The 23,564-nt window shown below is 37.1% G+C and overlaps 1 protein-coding gene across 4 annotated transcripts in view; it reads left to right on the top strand.

Moving 5' to 3' along the window:
• The window catches only part of TCF12 (transcription factor 12), a 380,372-nt gene that overhangs the window by 276,011 nt on the left and 80,797 nt on the right, over window positions 1–23,564 (top strand). For all 4 annotated transcript variants that reach the window (XM_060005912.1, XM_060005911.1, XM_060005915.1 and 1 more), the window contains one exon: window positions 21,356–21,491. In XM_060005912.1, coding sequence (XP_059861895.1) covers window positions 21,356–21,491 — 136 coding nt within the window. The remainder of the gene's footprint in view (window positions 1–21,355; window positions 21,492–23,564) is intronic.

The raw sequence follows: 23,564 nt of genomic DNA, 5'->3' as shown, positions 1-23,564 counted from the left end.
CCAGGTCACTTATCCGTTCTTCTGGCTCAGTTATTCTATTGATTCCTTCTAGTGTAGTTTTCATTTCAGTTACTTTATTGTTCATCTGTTTGTTTGTTCTTTAATTCTTCTAGGTCTTTGTTAAACATTTCTTGCATCTTCTTGATCTTTGCCTCCATTCTTTCTCCAGGGTCCTGAACCATCTTCATTATCATTATTCTGAATTCTTTTTCTGGAAGGTTGCCTATCTCCACTTATTTTGTTGTTTTTCTGGGGTTTTATCTTGTTTCTTCATCTGTTACATAGCCCTCTGCCTTTTCATCTTGTCTGTCTTTCTGTGAATGTGGTTTTTGTTCCACAGGCTGCAGGATTGTAGTTCTTCTTGCTTCTGCTGTCTGCCCTCTGGTGGATGAGGCTATCTAAGAGGCTTGTGTAAGTTTCCAGATGGGAGGGGCTCTTGGTGGGTAAAGCTGACTGTTGCTCTTGGGCAGAGCTCAGTAAAACTTTAATCTGGTTGTCTGCTGGTGGGTGAGGCTCGGTCCCTCCCTGTTGGTTGTTTGGCCTGAGTCGACCCAACACTGGAGCCTACCTGGGCTCTTTGGTGGGGCTAATGGCAGACTCTGGGAGGGCTCATGCCAAGGAGTACTTCCCAGAACTTCTGCTGCCAGTGTCCTTGTCCCCGCGGTGAGCCACAGCCACACCCCACCTCTTCAGGAGACCCTCCAACACTAGCAGGTAGGTCTGGTTCAGTCTTCCCTGGGGTCACTGCTCCTTCCCCTGGCTCCCAATGCGCACACTGCTTTGTATGTGCCCTCCAAGAGTGGAGTCTCTGTTTTCCCCAGTCCTGTCAAAGTCCTGCAGTCAGATCCCACTAGCCTTCAAAGTCTGATTCTCTAGGAATTCCTCGTCCCGTTGCCAGACCCTCCGGTTGGGAAGCCTGACGTGGGGCTCAGAACCTTCACTCCAGTGGGTGGACTTCTGTGGCATAAGTGTTTTCCAGTTTGTGAGTCACCCACCCAGCAGTTATGGGATTTGATTTTACTTTGATTGCGCCCCTCCTACCCTCTCATTGTGGCTTCTTCTTTGTCTTTGGATGTGGGGTATCTTTTTTGGTGAGTTCCAGTATCTTTGTGTCGATGCTGCCCAGTGTCTTTGTGTCGATGACTGTCCAGCAGCTAGTTGTGATTCTGATATTCTCACAAGAGGAAGTGAGAGCACGTCCTTCTACTCTGCCGTCTTGGTTCAGGGCCACACGTTTCTAAATTTAAAATAAATTCCTTAACAAGTATTTCAGATGATATGCTTTATTTCAAACCTACTTTTAATCAAATAATGAGTTTGCACTGATTTAATAGGACATATTACACATATCTGTATCCCGCAACATAATGTATTCATTGTATTGTAACATTTTATTAACCAGATTTTGCAATCTTAGTGTGTTTTATTTTTAATAAAAAGAATCCCTTATTCTCTACGGTCTATTGTACCCTTAGAAATTATATCATTTCCAATTCAGAGAAATTTGTTGCCACTTCTGTTTTAAGCAGACCAAGTTCACTTACAATTTAAATGCTTCATCTTTTTTCTCATGCTTTTTTCTCACTGGGTAAAAAAATGTCCAAAAAAAAAAAAAAAAAGACTTAACAGGCTTCCCTGGTGGCACAGTGGTTGAGAGTCTGCCTGCCGATGCAGCGGACACAGGTTCGTGCCCCGGTCCGGGAAGATCCCACGTGCCGTGGAGTGGCTGGGCCCGTGAGCCATGGCTGCTGAGCCTGCGTGTCCGGAGCCTGTGCTCCGCAATGGGAGAGGCCACAACAGTGAGAGGCCTGCGTACCCAAAAAAAAAAAAAAACTTCACACATTACAAAACTTGCTTAAAAGAGAAAGAATCTTATCAATAAGTATTTGCTTACTTTATTATGTATAAGGAACTGGGTCAGGCAACAGAATAAAAGAATTAGTATCAGTCTTCAGGAAGCTTACATTCTAATTGGGAAGACCAACTGTGTACACACAGAAAGTTAACTAAAATGATAAGGTGACCCGTATTAAATCTCAAGTAGCACAAATGTAAGTTAGAACTCAGAAGAGAGAGAAATGAATGCGATTTTGATACAGAGAAGAGTTTGCAAAGGAAGTACAGAACACTGAGATCTTGGAGGATGGGTAAAATTTGACAGAATAGACAGGAGAACATCTTGGGGAAAGAGAACATATGACTAATAAAATAGAAGCAGTAATATTCAGCACATCTTACTGCTTCTTCCTTAATTTTCTCCCACCAAAAGTATCAGCTTTGTGAAGGCACCGTCAGTGGCTGCTTGTTTGTTGTATTTACAGCGCCTCGCTCTGTGCCTGACAAATAGAAGCTATCAATGAATACCTTTTTTTTTTTAATTGGAGTATAGTTGCTCTACAATGTTGTGTTAGTTTCTGCTGTACAACAAAGTGAATCAACTGTATGTATACATATATCCCCTCCCTCTTGGACCTCCCTCCCACCCCACCCCACATCCCGGTTACCACAGTGAACAACTTTTGAATGAATGTATTTGGAATATTTATTTAGGGAAACAGTGTGAGATGTGTGAACTGTAAGGATGATGCTTGGATACCTAAACAAAGAGTTTATATTTTATCCTGTAAGGGTTTGGTATTGGACATGAGACATGATAAAAAATACAGGTGTTTCTTAGAAAAGTTAAGCTTTAGTTTACGATTTGCAAGAGAATTTATAAACTGGTGACAAGGAAACTATTTGAAATGGTATTGCTCTAGACTATATATCAAGAACAGTGGGATAGGTAGTTTAGACAGATCTTAGTTATATAACAACAGCACATTGCAGGTGTTGAGATCATTTTTAAAAAATAAAATCATGACCTATAGCTATAAAAATGAACATGTATATAGATTGTATCTCATCAGTGAAGAAGTCTGTAAGGTGTTAGAACCAGTTCAAAGGAGAATCCAAAAACAGACACATTCATAGATCAAAATTATGGAAATTAATATTCAAACAGAGAGGCAAAATGGTTTTTTTTTCCTTTGGAGCAGGGTGGTAGAGGTATTGAGGGTGGGGAAAGGTCTTTCATCCCTTTACTGGACAGAATTTTTTTTCACATGTACATATAAGAATTATTTTTCATTGCTACTAGTTATCTACAATTTAGAGAGTTGTAAAATAGCTCCCATAGAGTGAGAATCAGGTAACCTAGAAAGGTATGCTCTAGACCAGAGGTCAGCAAACTATGGCTACCAGCCAAATATCTCAACCCCTTGAATGATTTTATTAAAACATAGCCATGTTCATTCATTTATGTATTGGCTATGGCTTCTTTCTTGCTACAAAGATTGAGTTGAGTAGTTACAAAGAGACAATATGGCCCACAAAGCTTAAATGTTTTCTATCTAGCCCTTAACTGAACTGACCCTACTCCAGATAATGCATAATATTCCATCAAAGCATGATTTTTTTCCAAGGCAGGTATGTGTTTCTGACAATTAAGAGAATCAGGGTTTTCATATGCAGCCAATCCTACACTAACCTGATGTTTCCCCAGGATGATTAATTAAAGCTAGTTGTTTTAAACAGCAGTTGGGATATTTCTTTACATAACAACAAACCTAATGATAGAGACCTTAGCTTTAGGCTAAATTATTAGAACACAACATTTAGAGCCAGGAAACTGGTGTTGTATACCATTCTGAGCAAATGTATTTCTAAACAGGCATAATCGCCTGTTAGAAATACGTTTTACTATTTGCAGATAGTAAAGTAACTTGCAGCTCTGGCATATAGAGGATGATTGACGGACAGAGGGCTATTTAGTTTTAAGAAGGGAGGACACCAGTAACTTGAGAAACATCTTCAAATATTTGAAGCATAATTTAGGTTGTTCTATAACTTTTAAGGTTAAAACTTTGGACGATATGTAGGAGATAAGCAATTCTGATTTTAACGTAGTATAAGAAGGAATATTCTCCTAGTAGAGAGGATGGAATATTCAACCTTGGTAAATAGTGACTTTCCTCTTGGTGGCTATGTTTGAGTAGAAGCTAGACATTCACTTTACTGGAATTTTTATACTAGAGGGATTAGAGCATCTGTTGTTTGATTGAAATAACAGACCTTATTGAAGTTTTCTTCTAATTCCGTGAGCTCTTTAGTGACAAGTAGAAAGCTTTTCAGGAGGTGTTGATGATCCATCTGAGGTTGGAGACCAACAATTACTATTGATATTCATCTATATGGTTTTATACATGTTTTAATTTCCCCAGCAGTATTGATTCATGAATGTTATCATTTTGTCAGTAGACCAGTAGTTTAAAGCATATACAGTGGTAAGGAGTGGGAATTTTAGACTCTTCGCTTGGACTGTTATTTGGTCCAAACCAGAGCTTTCTCTTTTTATCAAACCAACAATTATTGAATTTCTAATCTTGTTTTCCCTTTTCTGAGGCCAATTTTTGGGTTCCTCTAGCCAGTTTTTCTGAGTTATCTTTTGGGGGAGTATCCCTTTGGACCATGACAGAGATTTGGCTGCTGCTGGTGCCTTTGAGGGCAGCATTTCTTTTGGAAATACCAGCAAGGTGATTTCCCTCAGCCTCCAGCAAGTCAAGTTTAGAATGCCCCATAATCTTAATAATAGCTAAAGTGGCAGGTAAAAGTATTACATCTAATAATTTTAAATTCTATTTAAAATTTTAAAAATTGTAATTTTATTTCTGCTGAAAGTAAGAAAGCCATGTTGCTTCCACAGCACTTGGAAATCATGAGCTACTCTGAGAAGCATATCTACTATCAGTGTAAATACTGGCAAATTTTGTCCTTGGCTAAAGTACAAGCCCACGTAAGAGTATATAATTCAGCCCGTTGGGCCTAAACAGAAGGGAAGAGGTTCAGAGACAGGAACTCTTGAGCTTCACTAGAGATCCTCAGTATTTGAACTGTTTCAGTACTCCGAGGCATGGGCTGCTTTATAGTCGTGGAGTTGAGCACTAAGACTGTGGTTCTAGCGTCAGTTAGGACTGGAAGAGATTCATCCCAAATCTGGAGAAACATTTCTCCAAGATGATTAAGAGGGAGAATTGGGAAGAGCGCCTGTAGTTCCTCAGAGCCCCTACCATTGAGAATTGGCAGGATGTTGGAAAGGCTAGTTAGAGAGCTAAAGGCGCCTAAAGCACTTAATTAACAATCTCTTTTTCAAAGTCCTGGCTTTTTGTAATAATAACAAAAACTAGGAGGGTTTTTACTTTGTTTAGGAACTTTCATTTGCTGGAGTTGAGGATTAAGATTTTGTTCATCTTCTTTTTAGGTGACTGCTCTAGAGTGTGAGAGAGCTGGTTTACCAGATTACCTAAATCTGGAGTGGACATAGTTTCCCATTCCATCCTGGTCCTTTTTACTAGAAGGGAAAGGTCCCGGTTCAGCCCATTAATAAATGTAGAGTTAAAAGTTCCTCAGGTGGAATCAACATATGAAGGAAAACCAGAATTTTCTTTAAAAACAATTTGAAGTCGATTGTAATAGTCATGAATAGGTTCATCAGATTTTTGTGTGCAAGTCTGAATTTGTTCCAATCAACAGGATTCGGAAAAGCCCCAGGAATTGCTTGATGAAGTCACCTAGTGATTGCCTGAGCCTGATCATATAATAAGTTAGTGGGCTGGCCTCCCAGTTGTAATTCTAGAGACCTTTCAGGATTTTCCCAATTAGCAGTTTTCAGTACTGGGTCTGGCCTTCACTGACAAGTATATAAACTAGTTGATACAATTAGAGAAACCAGGTTGATAAGTTTGAATGACTATATTAAATTCTTCAGCAAATCTGTGAGGATCTTTAGTTACTTTGGGAAAATATTTGACTATGGCTCCCAGTTCAGCTTTGGTCCAGGGAATATAAGAAATTAAGGGTTTAGCCTCTGGATCCTCAGAAGGCTTAATTTTAAAGGGACAGGTTCTGACAAGTTCAGAAGAAAAGGGAGTAGGTAGAGTTTCAGAGAAAAAGGGAAGTTCAACAAGAGAAATCTTACCTTAAAATCTTATTTTGCAGAGAGGCAATTTCAGACTCCTGATAACATTGGGAAGCCTCAAAATACCGATTAAAATAGGTATTCCTCTCAGTTCTCAAAATTTTTGAGCGGTTGTAGTCATTCAATTTAAAGGAAATTAAAGTTGGGAATTTTAAATGTTCCCCATAATGGCCATTGATATTCTAAATTGCCTTTGGTCAGTTTGGTCCATTTAGTTTAAAATGTGCCTGAGGAAGGTTCTTAAACATAAAATCAGCCTGAGTTCCTGTAAGAGGGGGTGCCCTCAAAATACTTAGATAACTGGGATCCCATTCCTCAGAGGTTTTTCTCTAGAGTAAAAGAATAATTTTTCAAACTGCCCAAACAGCTCAGTTCAAACAGCTTCAAACTCGAACAACCAGCAAGCTTATATCATCCAGTTAAAAGGAAACAGCTTTGTCCTAGAGGAACGGGGCCAAAGATTTTTCAACAAGTTTCCAGAAAACAGCCCCTCTTTCATAGGAATGGGCCAGTGGCTCAACTGAAGCGGTTTCAGTGAAGCAGTCCCTGTTACCAAAGGAATGGGTGGACAGCTTCTCAGCCAGCTTTAGTTGAGCCAGTCTATTCTCAAAATCAGACTGGCGTGCCAAACAGGTACTCACATACAGAGCAAGGCCTTAACCAGAAAGGGGAAACCTTAAAATAGATCCCAAATAAAGCCTGAAGACCTTCAAACACAAAGAGGGTAAGAGCATGGATCCAGGAGAAAGACATACCTTCAAATCTCAGGGTCAGCAAGAAAATCAGTGAGCAAAATGGACTCAATTGTGAGTACCACACTTGTTGGCTTACCAGCCCCAGAGTCGTTGGGGGTCTTCTCTGGTCTCCCTATGGGCCACCAAAATGTTGACCTAAAACAAGTAGAGTACCAGATATTTCTCCAACAAAGATGGGTTTATTTGGGATCAGCAAAGAATTGCAATTCAAGGTCTGTAACCATGGTGAGCCACATGCAAGTCTCCCACAGCAAGGAAAGGAGAATGCTTTTATAGAGGGCGAAAAGGAAATTGGGAGGGCTGGAGTAAACAAGAGTTCATGGCTTTTCATTGACTGAGTCCTTGTCAGGAAAGAAGAGGAGTCTTTCTTCTTCCTTCTGGACTCTTATCACAGGTGGTGAGAGCTCTCCGTTCCGATCTCTCAGCTCTGTTTAATTGAGGTTTCTGTTTACGTTTTACAGGTGTAATTAGTAGTAGGGGAGTGATGGTGCTTTAAGAATAGATTATGTCAGAATTGAATATTGAACTTAAAAATTTCAGAAGTCAAGTGGTTCCCCATACCAACACCTTTTCAGGAGTAGATTATTCGATGGTGATGGAGGATTGTTGGAGTCAGGAATGTTAAGACATAAAACTGGCTGTTGGATCAAATGTTGAAGCTATCCGAGAGATGATTCACTAATAAAGGAGCATGTGAAAGGGCATGCACAGTGGCTGGCACACAGTAGGCATTCAAAAAATGTTTGACTCTGAATCCTGCGATCCAGGAAAGGGTAGTAAGCCATCATCTGCCTTCAGGGTGAGCCGGGCTTTGTGAGTTGTTTGGAGCAGAGGTAAAATAAATTGTTTTGTGGGAGTTATGTCTCATCATGAAGTATGAACAGTAGGCAATTTTAATTTCCTGCTTCTGTTAAAAGGCCAGAGAGAGTTAGATTATGCAGAGGTAACTTGGCAGGGGGAAGAGGCATTGTTTCTTTGTTCCTATTCCCTCCATAAAACTTGCTAATTATATTTTTCGTGCTACTCAGTGCTGTTTCAGAATATTGTTTCAAAGATCATTATTCTTTTGTAAACTTATTTCAGGAGAAAGGAGTCTGTTAAATAATGGCTAGAGATTAGACACCATCCTGGGGAAAAAAAGTGAAAAAAGAGGTGACCACAGACTGGATATTACATGTTAATAAGGGATTGTTGTCAGTTTGGGGGATGTAACAAGAGCTGAGAGATGGAAGAATAAATGAAGCAGAAGCAGCAGAATACTGACAGTTGTTGAAGCTGGGTGAAAGGTATATAAATAAAGGTTTATTACACTTTTTTTCCTACTTTTGTTTATATTTGAAAATTCCCAAAATAAAAAGTTTGGTTTTTAAAAAGATGTCCAGTATAGAATGTTTCATTTCAAAAAGTATTACATGCCTAACTGTAGGCCTAGTGCTATATTGGGTTTTGTGTTACCCTTAATTGTATTCTTGAGAATGCAAGGTATGGGAAAGAGGGTATACTCATTTACTAGATGTGAAAGCTAACATTAAACGGAAAGGGAGTGGCTTCAAAGTATTAGAACTCTGCTGAAAATCTTAGGGCTACATAACACCATTTCCACAGAAGCAAAAGAGAAATGACATTTCCTTATCTCTTGTTCTTCTTATGTTGGTTAACATCTCACATAGTTGGCTGCTTTGTATGCATAAAAGAAAAGGCTCAAAGGCATACTGGTACCTTTACAGGAAGTCTTCCAGAGGGCCCTATTTATCAAGGAAGTTTCTAAATTCAAACAGTCAGAAAAACTGCTCACTTAGGAGAAGACATGTTTAGAGTATGCTCACTACTAACCTCATGGGAGTCTGCCTTCAGGGCACTCCTATAGCATTTTTGAAAGTGGGGACTCTCCTTATGGAAGCCTATAAAATACCAAGTCGTTCTTAAATTATTTAAATGCTGGATATATTAAAATAGCTTTTATTTTTGCTGGGTTTTTTCATAGTTCTTTTATTTCTGGGAGGTCTCTTTTATCAATCTACATCCCAGATCTTCCTACTTTGTTATCTTTCCATTGGCTGATAGAGGATTCAGGAGAAAAGTTCAAAGAAAAAAAATAGTGAAAATGAAATAATAAGATGGTAAAATTTCCCTCTGTTTACTGATAATTAAGGAAGATTGAGAAAATTAAACTACTAAGATTGCCATGTTTTAGTAATTTAATAGTATATAGGTAGTTTCTTTTCTTCTCTTTTTTCTTTTTTCTCTTTTTAAGCCAGAAAGATTGGGCTGATTGTGTTGGCAGGATGCATTTGATGGATGACTGTCATTATCTTCTCAAACCTGCATGACACTTTAAATATTGAAAATGATAATTAAATTTTCAAGAGACCATGTTGAGATTATAAGATTTGGGACTTGTAAAAGAATGAGCATAGCAGTTGGCTAGTAGTGGTGGCTGGTGTGTTTTTATTGACCTAGGAAAGAAATAGAAGCATCTCAGGTTTTCTTTTACTTTGCGTCCTTGTACATCCCTCCCCACCCCCTCCCCCAATTAATATATTGTCCAAAATGTTGGTAATGACTTGGAACTATTCAGGTTGCACAAAGCATTTAATGAAATCTTGTCTTAGACAAAACACTAGAGAGGATCATAATTAATGTCTCATTTTCTGCCAGTTGCTATTGATTACTCATTCAAGATCCCTTTGTTCTCAGAATGATAACTGTAGTTTGCATTGCTATCTAATGAGATTCTCAGGATAGAATTCTTTAACAACTTGCTGATAATTGCTAACATATCCCTGGAATTTCAATGTAAATGAATTTGCATAATAATACAATTATTTCACAAATGTCTGTGTTTTCCAAATTCGAGATTTATTACAGCCTGTTTTTTAATCATTTGTAGAAAGTTAACAGAAGACTGATACATTATTAAAGCCCAGCATTTATATTTTGCCCTGAGTTCCCCTTCACCCTCTGAGATTTTGATTTGGTTGTGACATGAGGTGAGAGGCTTCTTTGTCATTTTCAATTCCCCTGTCTCTGAAACTTCAGATGGACTCACAGCTGAACTGTACTGTGATGTTTCTAAATTAAAAGAGCAGTTGCAAATATAATAATACTATACTAATTTTGCTTTTAGAACAGTTTTCTTTCTTTATCCCTCAGTGACAAAAGAATACATGGTACAGTATAAAGAATTCATCTGATAAGATCAGGAACAAGACAAGTTGCCCACTCTCACCACTCATTCACATAGTTTTGGAAGTTTTAGCCACAGCAATCAGAGAAGAAAAGGAAATAAGAGGAATCCAAATCGGAAAAGAAGAAGTAAAGCTGTCACTGTTTGCAGATGACACGATACTATACATAGAGAATCCTAAAGATGCTACCAGAAAACCACTAGAGCTAATCAATGAATTTGGTAAAGTAGCAGGATACAAAATTAATGCACAGAAATCTCTGGCATTACTATACACTAATGATGAAAAATCTGAAAGTGAAATCAAGAAAACACTCCCATTTACCATTGCAACAAAAAGAATAAAATATCTAGGAATAAACCTACCTAAGGAGACAAAATACCTATATGCAGAAAATTATAAGACACTGATGAAAGAAATTAAAGATGATACAAATAAATGGAGAGATATACCATGTTCTTGGATTGGAAGAATCAACATTGTGAAAATGACTCTGCTACTCAAAGCAATCTACAGATTCAATGCAATCCCTATCAAACTACCACTGGCATTTTTCACAGAACTAGAACAAAAAATTTCACAATTTGTATGGAAACACAAAAGACCCCAAATAGCCAAAGCAATGTTGAGAACGAAAAACGGAGCTGGAAGAATCAGGCTCCCTGACTTCAGACTATACTACAAAGCTACAGTAATCAAGACAGTATGGTACTGGCACAAAATCAGAAAGATCACTGGAACAGGATAGAAAGCCCAGAGATAAACCCACGCACATATGGTCACCTTATCTTTGATAAAGGAGGCAGGAATGTACAGTGGAGAAAGGACAGCCTCTTCAATAAGTGGTGCTGGGAAAACTGGAGAGGTACATGTAAAAGTATGAGATTAGATCACTCCCTAACACCATACACAAAAATAAGCTCAAAATGGATTAAAGACCTAAATGTAAGGCCAGAAACTATCAAACTCTTAGAGGAAAACATAGGCAGAACACTCTATGACATAAATCACAGCAAGATCCTTTTTGACCTACCTCCTAGAGAAATGGAAATAAAAACAAAAATAAACAAATGGGACGTAATGAAACTCCAAAGCTTTTGCACAGCAAAGGAAACCATAAACAAGACCAAAAGACAACCCTCAGAATGGGAGAAAATATTTGCAAATGAAGCAACTGACAAAGGATTAATCTCCAAAATTTATAAGCAGCTCATGCAGCTCAATAACAAAAAAACAAACAACCCAATCCAAAAATGGGCTGAAGACCTAAACAGACATTTCTCCAAAGAAGATATACAGACTGCCAACAAACACATGAAAGGTTGCTCAACATCATTAATTATTAGAGAAATGCTAATCAAAACTACAATGAGATATCATCTCACACCAGTCAGAATGGCCATCATCAAAAAATCTAGAAACAATAAATGCTGGAGAGGGTGTGGAGAAAAGGGAACACTCTTGCACTGCTGGTGGGAATGTGAATTGGTACAGCCACTGTGGAGAACAGTATGGAGGTTCCTTAAAAAACTACAAATAGAACTACCATATGACCCAGCAATCCCACTACTGGGCATATACCCTGAGAAAACCATAATTCAAAGAGTTATGTACCAAAATGTTCATTGCAGCTCTATTTACAATAGCCAGGAGATGGAAACAACCTAAGTGTCCATCATCAGATGACTGGATAAAGAAGATGTGGCACATATATACAATGGAATATTACTCAGCCATAAAAAGAAACGAAATTGAGCTATTTGTAATGAGGTGGATAGACCTAGAGTCTGTCATACAGAGTGAAGTAAGTCAGAATGAGAAAGACAAATACCATATGCTAACACATATATATGGATTTTTTTGTTTTTTACTTATTTATTTTTTTGCGGTATGCGGGCCTCTCACCGCCGTGGCCTCTCCCGTTGCGGAGCACAGTCTCTGGACATGCAGGCTCAGCGGCCGTGGCTCACGGGCCCTGCCACTCCACGGCATGTGGGATCTTCCCAGACCAGGGCACAAACCCGTGTCCCCTGCATCGGCAGGCGGACTCTCAACCACTGCGCCACCAGGGAAGCCCAGTATATATGGAATTTAAGAAAAAAAAGTCATGAAAAACCTAGGGGTAAGACAGGAAAAAAGACACAGACGTACTAGAGAATGGAGTTGAGGATATGGGGAGTGGGAAGGGTAAGCTGTGACAAAGCGAGAGAGTGGCATGGACATATATACACTACCAAACATAAAATAGATAGCTGGTGGGAAGCAGACACATTGCACAGGGAGCTCAGTTTGGTGCTTTGTGACCACCTAGAGGGGTGGGATAGGGAGAGTGGGAGGGAGGGAGACGCAAGAGATATGGGAACATATGTATATGTATAACTTATTCACTTTGTTACAAAGCAGAAACTAACACACCATTGTAAAGCAATTATACTCCAATAAAGATGAAAAAAAAATTTATCTGAGAGGAATTCCCTGCCAGTCCAGTGATTAGGACCCCGCACTTTCACTGCCGAGGACACAGGTTCAATCCCTGGTCTGGGAACTAGACAGGAAACTAAGATCCTGCAAGCCACGAGGCCAAAAAAAAAGAATTCATCTGGGAAATTTTAACAATTTATGTACTCTATTTTATCATGATTGTTTTTTATACCTTTCTACATCTTCAATTAATAAGCTCCCCATCAGGCTTCCCTGGTGGCGCAGTGGTTGAGAGTTTGCCTGCCGATGCAGGGGACACGGGTTCGTGCCCCGGTCCGGGAAGATCCAACATGCCGCAGAGCGGCTGGGCCTGTGAGCCATGGCCACTGAGCCTGCGAGTCCGGAGCCTGTGCTCCGCAACGGGAGAGGCCACAAGAGTGAGAGGCCCGCATACCGCAAAAAAAAAAAAAAAACCTTACTGTAAGTTTTTATTACAATAATCTAGGCTAATAAGAAGCAAAATTGAGTTATTTGTAGTGAGGTGGATGGACCTAGAGTCTGTCATACAGAGTGAAGTAAGTCAGAAAGAGAAAAACAAATACCGTATGCTAACACATATATATGGAATCTTAAAAAAAAAAAACGTTTCTGAAGAACCTAGGGGCAGGACAGGAATAAAGACGGAGAGACGTAGAGAATGGACTTGAGGACGCGGGGAGGGGGAAGGGTAAGCTGGGACAAAGTGAGAGAGTGGCGTGGACATATATACACTACCAAATGTAAAATAGATAGCTAGTGGGAAGCAGCCGCACAGCACAGGGAGATCAGCTCCAAGCTTTGCGACTACCTAGAGGGGTGGGATGGGGAGGGTGGGAGGCAGACGCAAGAGGGAAGAGATATGGGAACATATGTATATGTATACCTGATTCACTTTGTTATAAAGCAGAAACTAACACACCGTTGTAAAGCAATTATACTCCAATAAAGATGTTTAAAAAAATAAATGAAATATGGTATTTTATTAATTTGAAGAAACTTCAAATTCCAGAAGAGTAGAGAGAGTAATATAATAAACTTCAAGCCTCTAAATTTCTTCTTTGAAAAATAATTTATTTCAAATATATATAAAAGCATTAAAAGAATACGAAGAGCAAAAAATAATAATAATCTAGGCTATCTTAGTGTTTCAGGAATAACCCTTTATTAATTATCTTTGGTAATTAGGTACATTTTTCACAGATGGAGTTGCTAGATGACTGTAGAAAAGATTCTTTGCTCTAAGCATGTGTTAAGAAATTTAGTGCTATGTCATTTCAGAATACTAATTCTGCCTTGAATAAGACAGCAGAATAAAACTGCTTTGTCTAGTTCTGTATCCTCTGGGATACTTGGGTATTCTTTTTGCCTTAGATACCTCCAGGACAAGATCAATAATGCTTCTCATTTGTTTCAGGCAGGCAGAAAAATCAATAATATGAGATGATACGTAATTTTATTTTAGGAAAAAATTCGGTAGTTTATTATGTGTACTTTAGTTTTACCAAAATGTTTGAAGGATCAAATAAAGGAAAAATACATGATTTTGTCAGTGGTAGAATATCAAAATGTTAGGCATATATAGTTTAGTCCTTGATTTTTAAAGTCATATTTACCATTAGTTCCACGGGTATTATTTCTTAGATTATCAAGTCCTTGTGGAGAAAACCTTGTCTTAAACTTCTTCTGTGTTTCTTATAGTACTGAACATTTCATTTTAGTTAACAGCATAAAATATCATCTTGTCTTCTTGGAGGAAACAATTTCTCCTACATTTACTTTGCCTAATCATTTTGACCATGATACAGGTAAAATGGGGAAATGGTTATTTCTATGATTAGGACAGCTGAGTGAAGGGCAGCTGAATAAAGAACAACTTCTGTATCTTTTTTGGCACTGATATTCACTGGAGAAAAAGAAGACGGTATTTCCTAACCACATCTCCAGGTTTGGCAACAATAAGGAGAAAAGTATATCAACGGTAAAATTGGTAACAAGGAAACTTTTTTCCCTAAAACAAATTTGTTCTTTTTCTTCCTTTATTTCATGCATATGTAGAAAAACCTACCAGTATGTATTCTATAGGTAACTCAGCTTTAGGATTATGGTTCACAAATTCATTTATAGGTCATTTATATTTTTTTAAGTTAATCTTATAAATGGTAATTGGGTTCCTGGACTATTGTGGAAGTTTTATTGTATTGAGGAAAGAGCCTCTTCAACAGAACTAGATTCAAGTTAGGTTCCACTGTTTGCTATTTGTATAACATAAAATCTCTGTACGTAATGCTTAGTAAGGTTGCAGTAAATATTAACTGAGATGGTACATTTGATGGTGTGCTAGTGGATCCTTGATATTTAGTCTGATTTTCTCCAAGTTTTTATTTTGAAAAATTACAAACCCACAGAAAATATACCAGAATAGTACAGTGAGCATCCAGGTACTCTTAATCGAGTTTCATCATTTAACATTTCACCATATTGGTACACACGCATTCTTTCACTCAATATGTGTCTGTAGATGTTTGTATGCTAAATGTGGGTTTATGCACACAAATACACACACTTCTGCTGAATTACTCTGAGAATAAGTTGGCGTTTTTCTGTTTATTCTTGGTCTAGGTTGATACGGTTTAAATCTGTCACACTCTTTGGATTTAGCCTCTAATTGTCAATCCTTTCTCTGGGGGCCTATTCTCTTTTCTATTTCCAATATCCTATCTTACTTTAGCCATTGGGAGTTGCAACTCAACCGTCTTGGATTCAGGGCAGACGAGGTCTGCTTACTTAGGAGAAAGAGTTTGTGCCCAGGAAACAATTTTCATTCTTTGTGATACTTAGAATATGGTAACCTATGGAGGAAAAAAAATGAAATGGAGTTTTTACTTTCTCTAGGGCCTACCACCATGCTACTCACTTTTACTTAAGCTTCATTTACTTCTCCCAGTAATCCTGTGAAATATTAATATAACCAAACAAAACAGATGCATTAATGTTAGATAATTTGCCCAGGATCTTACAGTCAGGTTTTGAACTCAGGGTAGCTAACTCCAAAGCCCATGCTGTTTCCAGGACATCAGAGTTTTTGTACACATTTTATTTACTTTTAGGAATATAAGAAATACATTTGCCTATTCACCTTTTAGATTGTTTTATGCTTCTTTTAGTCTTTATTATGACTATTACTGGACTTCTTTGAAGAAATAACTTACTGGCTACATTTTATTCATCTGAAAGTTTATCTATCTTACAGCTTTAAGCAGACAGACTTCTTAACCATCCTCCAAACTCAGCCCTTTGTTTTGCCATTAAAGCATTACATAAGGGATCAATTAATATTTTCTAAAAAGGGCTACATAGTAAATAATTAAGGCTTTCCAGATCATACATTGTCTGTTGCAACTACTCAACTCTTCCACTGTAGCACAAAAACAGCCATAGCCAATAATATATAAGTAAATTGAGACTGTGTTCCAATAAAAGTATTTTCCAAACAAGCCCAATTTGACCTGTAGGCCATGGTTTGTTGACCACTAGTATTAATCATCATCTTATATGCTCATTAGAATTTATATGCCAGGGAAATGTTGAAAGGAACACTGTTAAGAGATACATGAATGCCCGTCTCCTCTCACATATTTGTTTGTGTGGGTACAGTGACCAGTTTTGTATGTACCTTCTACATGAGAAAACACAGATGAAGTAATAAGTACAGCAGGCACCTCAAAACATGATATCATGAAAGTCAGTTTGCACTGAGCAGGGAACATCCTATTAAAAGACTAATGATGTTTTTAAGGAAAAATTCAAGGTACATGACCCCTGCCCTCAAACATGTGGTAATAATATGTTCCATCTAGCATACTCTAGCCATATTCTAATTGCTATTTGAGGAATGTCAAATGTGCCTAGCACAGGCAAAAAAACAGAAAGAAAGAAACACAAAACAGATGTAACAATGGAAATTTTAGTATAATGTGTGGGAGACTTGATGATTCCTGGGTCACACTATTCTCACACAAATAACATAATCAGGAGATCCACTTCTAATGGTTTGTTATAGAAATAGAAAGGATACATGTGTCATTTACATTTATATTAATTGTTTTCTCATTTTTATCATTTCTCCTAGAGATTATTGTCTTAAGGGGAGCTATTTCTCCTTCATGTCTGTTAGTCAACACCTTTGTTTCCTAATCTGTTGAACCTTGTATCTGTTGGAATTTGTGTGATTAATGCTAAGTAATTACATTGATATTATGCAGTCTTTTCATATACACATCATATTGTCTAGTGATTGAAATCCTCTTCTCACTTTCCTCTTTTGTAAAAGAAGATATCAACTCTAGTCAAAGAATCACTTACCTTTTGAGAAGTCTGAAAAATTTGTCTTGTTAATTATAAACATTTCTGAAAGATGCAATGGTCTTTGGGTGATTTAATATACTGATTACTTCATGTGTGCTCCAGCATTGTTGAATAGGCTTTTTTTGAAAAACTGAAATATCAAATATCACATGAAGAGACAGTATAGCAAAACGTATGAAGTGCAGTGAAAGCAGTGATCAGAAGGAAATTTATAGTTGTAAATGTCTACATTGAAAAAGAAGAAAGATCAGTAACCTAACTTTATACCATAAGAACCTAGAAAAAGAAAAGAAAACCAAACCCAATGCTAGCAGAAGGAAGGAAATAATAAAGATTAGAGCAGAAATTTTTTAAAATAGAGAAAAGGAAAACAATAGAACCAACAAAATCAAAAGTTGCTTCTCTGAAAAGATAAACAAAATTGACAAACCTTTAGTTATATTGACTAAGAAAAAAAGTCTAATTACTAAAATCAGAAATGAAAATAGGGAGCATTACTACCAACCTTACAAAAATAAAAGGGATTACAAAAGAATACTGTGAACAGTTGTATGCTAAAAAATCAGACACTGTAGAAGAAATGGACAAATTCCTAGAAACATACACACCACCAAAACTGAAGAAATAGAAAATCTGAACAGAACTAAAACAAGTAGATTGAATCGGTAATAAAAATCCTCCCAAAAAAGAAAAGCACAGGACCAAATGGTTTCACTAATGAATTTTACCGATCATTTAAAGGAGAATTAACACCAGCCCTTCTCAAACACTTCTTAACTCATTCAACAAGGCAAGAATTACCCTGATACAAAACTAGAGATATCACAGGAAAAAGGAAACTACAGACCAATATCCTTTTTGTATATTAATGAAAATTTTTCTACAAAATACTAGCAAGCTACAAATCCACCACCGTGTTAAAAGGATTGCACACCACGACTAACTGGGTTTTATTTTAAGAATGCATGTGTATTAGACATATGAGAATTGATCATTCATTAATTAGAATGAAGGGGGAAAAGTCACTCAGTCATCATCACATTTGATGCAGAAGAAGCATCTGACAAAATTCAACACCCTTTTATGATAAAACACTTCACAATACTAGGAATAGGCAGGAACTTCCTCAATTTGATAAAGGTCATTTGTGAAAAACCCATACCTAATACCATGCCCAGTGGTAAAACATGAAAGCCTTTCCTCCTATGATCAAGAACAGGACAAAAATGTCTACTTTCACCACTTTCATTCAACATTTTACTGTACGTTCTAACCAGAGCATTTAGGCAAGAAAAAGAAATAAAAGACATCCAAATTGGAAAGGAATAAGTAAAAGTATCTCTGTTTGTAGATGATATGATCTTTATACATAGGGAATCTATAATAAAATTATTAGAGCTAATAAATGAATTTAGCGAAGTTTCAAGATCAACACACAAAATTTAGTTTTATTTCTTTACGCTGATGAACAAACCAAAAATAAAATTAAGCAACAACTCAACTTACAGTATCATCCAAAAGAATAAAATACCTAGGAATAAATTTAACTACAAGGTGTAAGACTTGTACACTGGAAACTACAAAGCACTGCTGAAAGAAATTAAAGAAGACCTAAGTAAAAGGAAAAATATTCAGTGTTCATCAATTGGAAGACTTATTGTTGTTAGGATGGCAATACTCCCCAAAGCAATCTACAGATTCGATGCAACCCCTATCAAAATTCCAATGGCATCTTTTTGCAGAAATGGAAAAGCTGGTCCTCAAATTTATATGTAACTTCAAGAAATCCCGAATAGCGAAAACAGCATTGAAAAAGAAATGTAAAATTGGAGTATGCATACTTTCCAATTTCAAAACTTAATACAAAGCTACAGTAACCAAAACACTGTGGAACTGGTATAAGGTAGACCTATAGACCCATGTGATAGAATTGAAAGTCCAGATAGAAACCCGAACATGTATGACCAATTCATTTTTAACAAGGGTGCCAAGACCACTGAGTTAGGAAATACTGTTTTCCTCAACAGGTAGTGCTAGAGCAACTGGATATCCACATACAAAAGAATGAAGTTGGACCCCCTACCTTACACTATATACAAAAGTTAATTCAAAGTGCATCAGTGATCTAAGTATAAGAGCTAAAACTATAAACTCTTAGAGGCAAATGTAGGGATAAATCTTCATTACCTTGGATTTGACAGTGGATTCTTAGATATGGCATTAAAGGCACAAGAAACAAAGGGAAAAATAAGTTAGACTTCATCAATATTAAAAACTTGTGAATCAAAGGACATTATCAAGAAATGAAAAGACAACCTACAAAATGGGAGAAAATATTTGCAAATCAGATGTCTGATAAGGCTCTAATATACAGAACAGAACATATAAGAACTCTTAGAATACCACAGCAGAAAGGCAACTCAATTCAAAAATGGGCAAAGGACTTGAATAAACATTTTTCCAAAGAAGATATACAAAGGACCATCAAGCCCAAGAAGAGTTGTTCAGCATCATTAGTCACGAGGGAACTGCAAATCAAAACCGCTTCACACCATGAAGATGGCTATAATTTAAAAAACAGAAAGTAACAAGTATTGGTAAGGATGTAGAGAACTTAGAACCGTCATACAATGAAGTGTAAAATTGTGCAGTCACCATGGAAAACAGTTTGGCAGTTTCTCCAAAAGTTAGACAGATTTTGCCACGTGACCCAGCAACTCCATTCTTAAGTGTATAACCAAAAGAATTGAAAAGAGATACTCAACAAATACTTGCACACCAATGTTCATAGCAACACTATTCACAATAGTCCAAAGCTGGAGAAAACCAAAATGTTACATCAATGGATAAATGCATGAACAAATTGTAGTATACCTGTCCAATGGAATATAATTCATTCCTAAAAAGAAACGAAGTACTGATACATGCTGCAACATGATGAACTTCAAAAACATTATGCTAAGTGAAAGAAGCTGGATGCAAAAGATCACATATTAGTTATTCCATTTATATGAAATATTCAAAATAAGTTAAATCCACAGAGACAGAAGCAGATTAGTGGTTGTCAGGGGCTGGAGGAGGGGAGGAATGAAAGTGACTGTTTGAATGGGTATGGAGTTGCCTTTTGGGGTGACGAAATGTTCTGGAACTAGCTGGTGATGGTTGTACAACATTATGAATGTACTAAATGTCACTGATTGGAAATGTTAAAATGGTTAATTTTATGTTAATTCCACCTTAGATTTTTAAGCTGAAACACAAATATTACTTAAAATTATTAAATAGTGTGACAAACTGAAATGAAAGTCTTTCTGGAGGCAGGGACTGGACTATTATGACTAGCAGTATAAAGTTCTACTGATTCTTTCTAACCAGAGCTGAGGTTTATTTCTCAATACCTTTATGATGCTCAGTAGCTGGAATGACAACTACCAACAGTATGGTGATAACAGTAAGGGGTATTATTGACTGGGAGAATAGTGAATATATGAGAGAAATCACAGCTCTTTTCATTTGAGAGCATCTTCTCAAGTATATCTAACACCCTTTCCAATTGAGGTCTTCCTTTTCCCTCAGCTACCAGAAAGCTTGAAAACAAATTCTGCCAAATTAACTTCATTTGCTTTATGACACGGTCAATTCGTTAGTAGGTCAGGGCTGCTGAATCTCTGGATTTCAGTGAAGTGCTTGACACAGTTTCATGACATCACTGTGACATACATTAGGGCTCTCTCCTCAGCCTTGTCATCCTGGACAAGGATAAAAATGGATGATTATTATGGATCAAATATAACAAGATGAATTTTATCAGAGATAAATGTTAAGTCTTGTACGTGGAACCAAAGAACACAAACTGAACAAAGAAACCATTGGAGGGACATGACTTAAGAGCAACTTATACAGTAAAGAGTAACAGGGTGTGATTACTCTTAACCTCTCAGTATGAGCTAGCTAGCACAAATGGGTTGTTTAAATGTAGTGTTGAAAACTACTCTGCATTAATAAGGCCACATCTGGGGCATTATTCTCCATTCTCCTTTGCAAGAGACTTTGACAAATGGAAAATCTAGAGGTCTGTATCAGGGATGGTGAGGAGGACATTCAAACCATGTCATGAGACACAGTTGAAGAAAACAGGAATGGCTAGTCTTGAAAATATTGGCACTCTTCAAACAATGAGAGCTTTCCAAAAAGGAAAAAAAAAATGGAAAAAGAACAGAATTGACTACCTTTTGTGGTCATGAAAGCATTCAAGCAAAGGCTGAGTGGCCATTTTTCAAAAATGTTCTTGATGATTAAAGAGTGGAACTACATAGTAACTAAAGTATCTTTCAACCCTCAGAGTGTATGGATCTACATAATTACTAGAAAGCAGGCAACATGAGGATGGGGAAAAAGAGAAAATACAGGTTTAAACTAATGGTCTAATAAAATTCAAGTAAGTACTTCGATACTTCCTAAATTCAAGGGTTTGTTGAAGTTACTATAGATAGTTCAGGAGTGATGTCATTTTCAGATCTGGGTTCATAATCACTGAGAAGATAACTTGTTTTTTTGGCCTTGTTTTATAGTCTAGTCTCCTGAGACAAGATCTAGGGCTTGGAAGCCCAGCACAAATCTCTTCTTCAGGAAAACCTGGGACACCGTACTACTCATTCTCTGCCACAAGTTCCAGGAGAAGACCACTCCATGACTCTGCAGCACTTGGTAAGTGTATCACACAACAAACCCCATTTTACAAATGTTTCTTCCCTGCCCCACTCCCCCTTAGTCTATGCTTCTGGCTGTACTTTTAATTAGAAGAAATTTGGTTTCTTGGGTATCACGATGATATTGGGGCTTATTTACATAAAATAATATATCATATATTTAATAAAAATATTTTTATTTGGTCATCAGTATAAGAGGAACTGAATAGTGAAAAATGGAACTTTAAAAATGGGATTAGTTTTTCTTCTTGTAATAAAAATGTCATGTACTAATATTAACACCTTATTCTTGACTAAAATTGATATAATGCTCAACAGTTTACAAAGTGGTTTTATAGTATACATTCTCATTTCATCCATACAGCAGTCCTAGTAGTCAGTGGATGTAATACTAGCTTTAACATAAAATTGAGGCTCAAAAGAGGACACATTCATATAACTAGAGGTGATTTATGCAGGATACAATTTAAGATTTTCTGACTCCAAGTCCAATGTTCTTTGCATGTTAATTGCTTCCACTCCCCACTTTTTAAAAAATTGAGGTAAAATTAGCATAACAATTATCCATATTAAAGTGTACAATCCAGGGACATTTAGTATATTTACAAAACTGTACAGCCATCATCTCTAGCTCCAAAACATCACCTCAAAAGGAAACTCAGTAACTATCAAGCATGCAAATCTCATTTTCTTTAGCTTCCTTCTTTTATGTCTTATACATAGCCTAACCAGGCCAATCTGTTTTGTGTTGCTGCTTACAGCAAGCCTCAGGTATACTCTGACACCCTATTCAGTCAGTGTTTAAATGTGGGAATTTTTGGTTATTCTTACCAAAGAATCCTTTATATAAGAAAATTGAAGTTATAAAGCATGTTTATATTAAGGATAGACCAGCTTCTGAAATAAACATAGTCCACCAAAAGAAAGTATGTCCCAGTTATTTGTTCCACAAATACTTGTTGACACCCCTAATTTGTATGTCTACCTCTGTCAAACCTAAATTTTGGTAAAATATCCCTAGCCTTTGGGTCTAGAATATGCTTGAGGGTGTAAAAGGGCACAGTGATGGATTGTCATACTAGGCATAGAAAGCTCTGGTTAGATATGCCCACCTCTCAGTGTTATGGGTGGTTGAGTATATGTACTGTTAGCTCCGATGATTTAGACCACTGCACTCATTAAGGAAATGGTAAGTTAAAGTATCTTTTCTCCATCTCCACTTTTGTTTCCCACCAAATTAGTTAGTCAGGGTAAGAACATTCTTTTGAGTCTAGATGTGGCGGTGTCACTCTAGAAAAATATCTTGTTAGTATGCTATGTGAGCACACACTGTGATAAAAAGCACTAATATAGACCAGTATACTATTACTAAGAGTTCAAGGAGGAAATAAACTATTGGAATATTGAGGGCAGGGAGGGGGAGTGGATTTCATAAATACTCAAGCTTTCCAGAAATTAAAGCTTATATATTCTTCATTTTCATTTTGATTATGATAATGCTAGGTACTATGGATTATTTCTTCTATGCCAGGTACTGTGTATACATACTGCATCTTTACAAAAACTCTATTAGGTTATAATATTAACGTCATGTTGCAAATAAGGAACCAAGACCCTGGAAGCTAAGTAACTTAGCCAAGCCTTGGTATCCAGGGAGGTGCACTCATCTCCTGGGTGAATACCGTTTAGTGGATTATTATTCCATTCTTTATTGTTATTTCTCAGTCTTAGACACTCTTTCTCGGCATTGCAGTTATCCATAAAATCTCTGAAAGGACTTCAGAGATAATCTACGCCAATCTTAGCATCTTCTCAAGCTATTTAGATGCTTTAGGAAATCAACATTCTGCAAAACAGTATCTAACTTATAATACTCTTGCCACAGTTTTTAATATAAACCTAGTAATAATGGCTAAAATTTATTGTGTCATTTTCTGTTAGGCACTTCCCTGAGCATCTTTCTGTATTATATTTATTGCAATAACTCCAGGAGGTTATTGTAGGTAACTGAAGTTCTAAGAGGTTGAGTAACTTGCCCAGGCTCACACAGCTGCTGTGTGATGGAGCTGAA

Source organism: Delphinus delphis, chromosome 2, assembly GCF_949987515.2.
Source record: "Delphinus delphis chromosome 2, mDelDel1.2, whole genome shotgun sequence".
NCBI classification, from domain to species: domain Eukaryota; kingdom Metazoa; phylum Chordata; class Mammalia; order Artiodactyla; family Delphinidae; genus Delphinus; species Delphinus delphis.
This window is presented reverse-complemented; position numbering and strand designations above follow the sequence as displayed.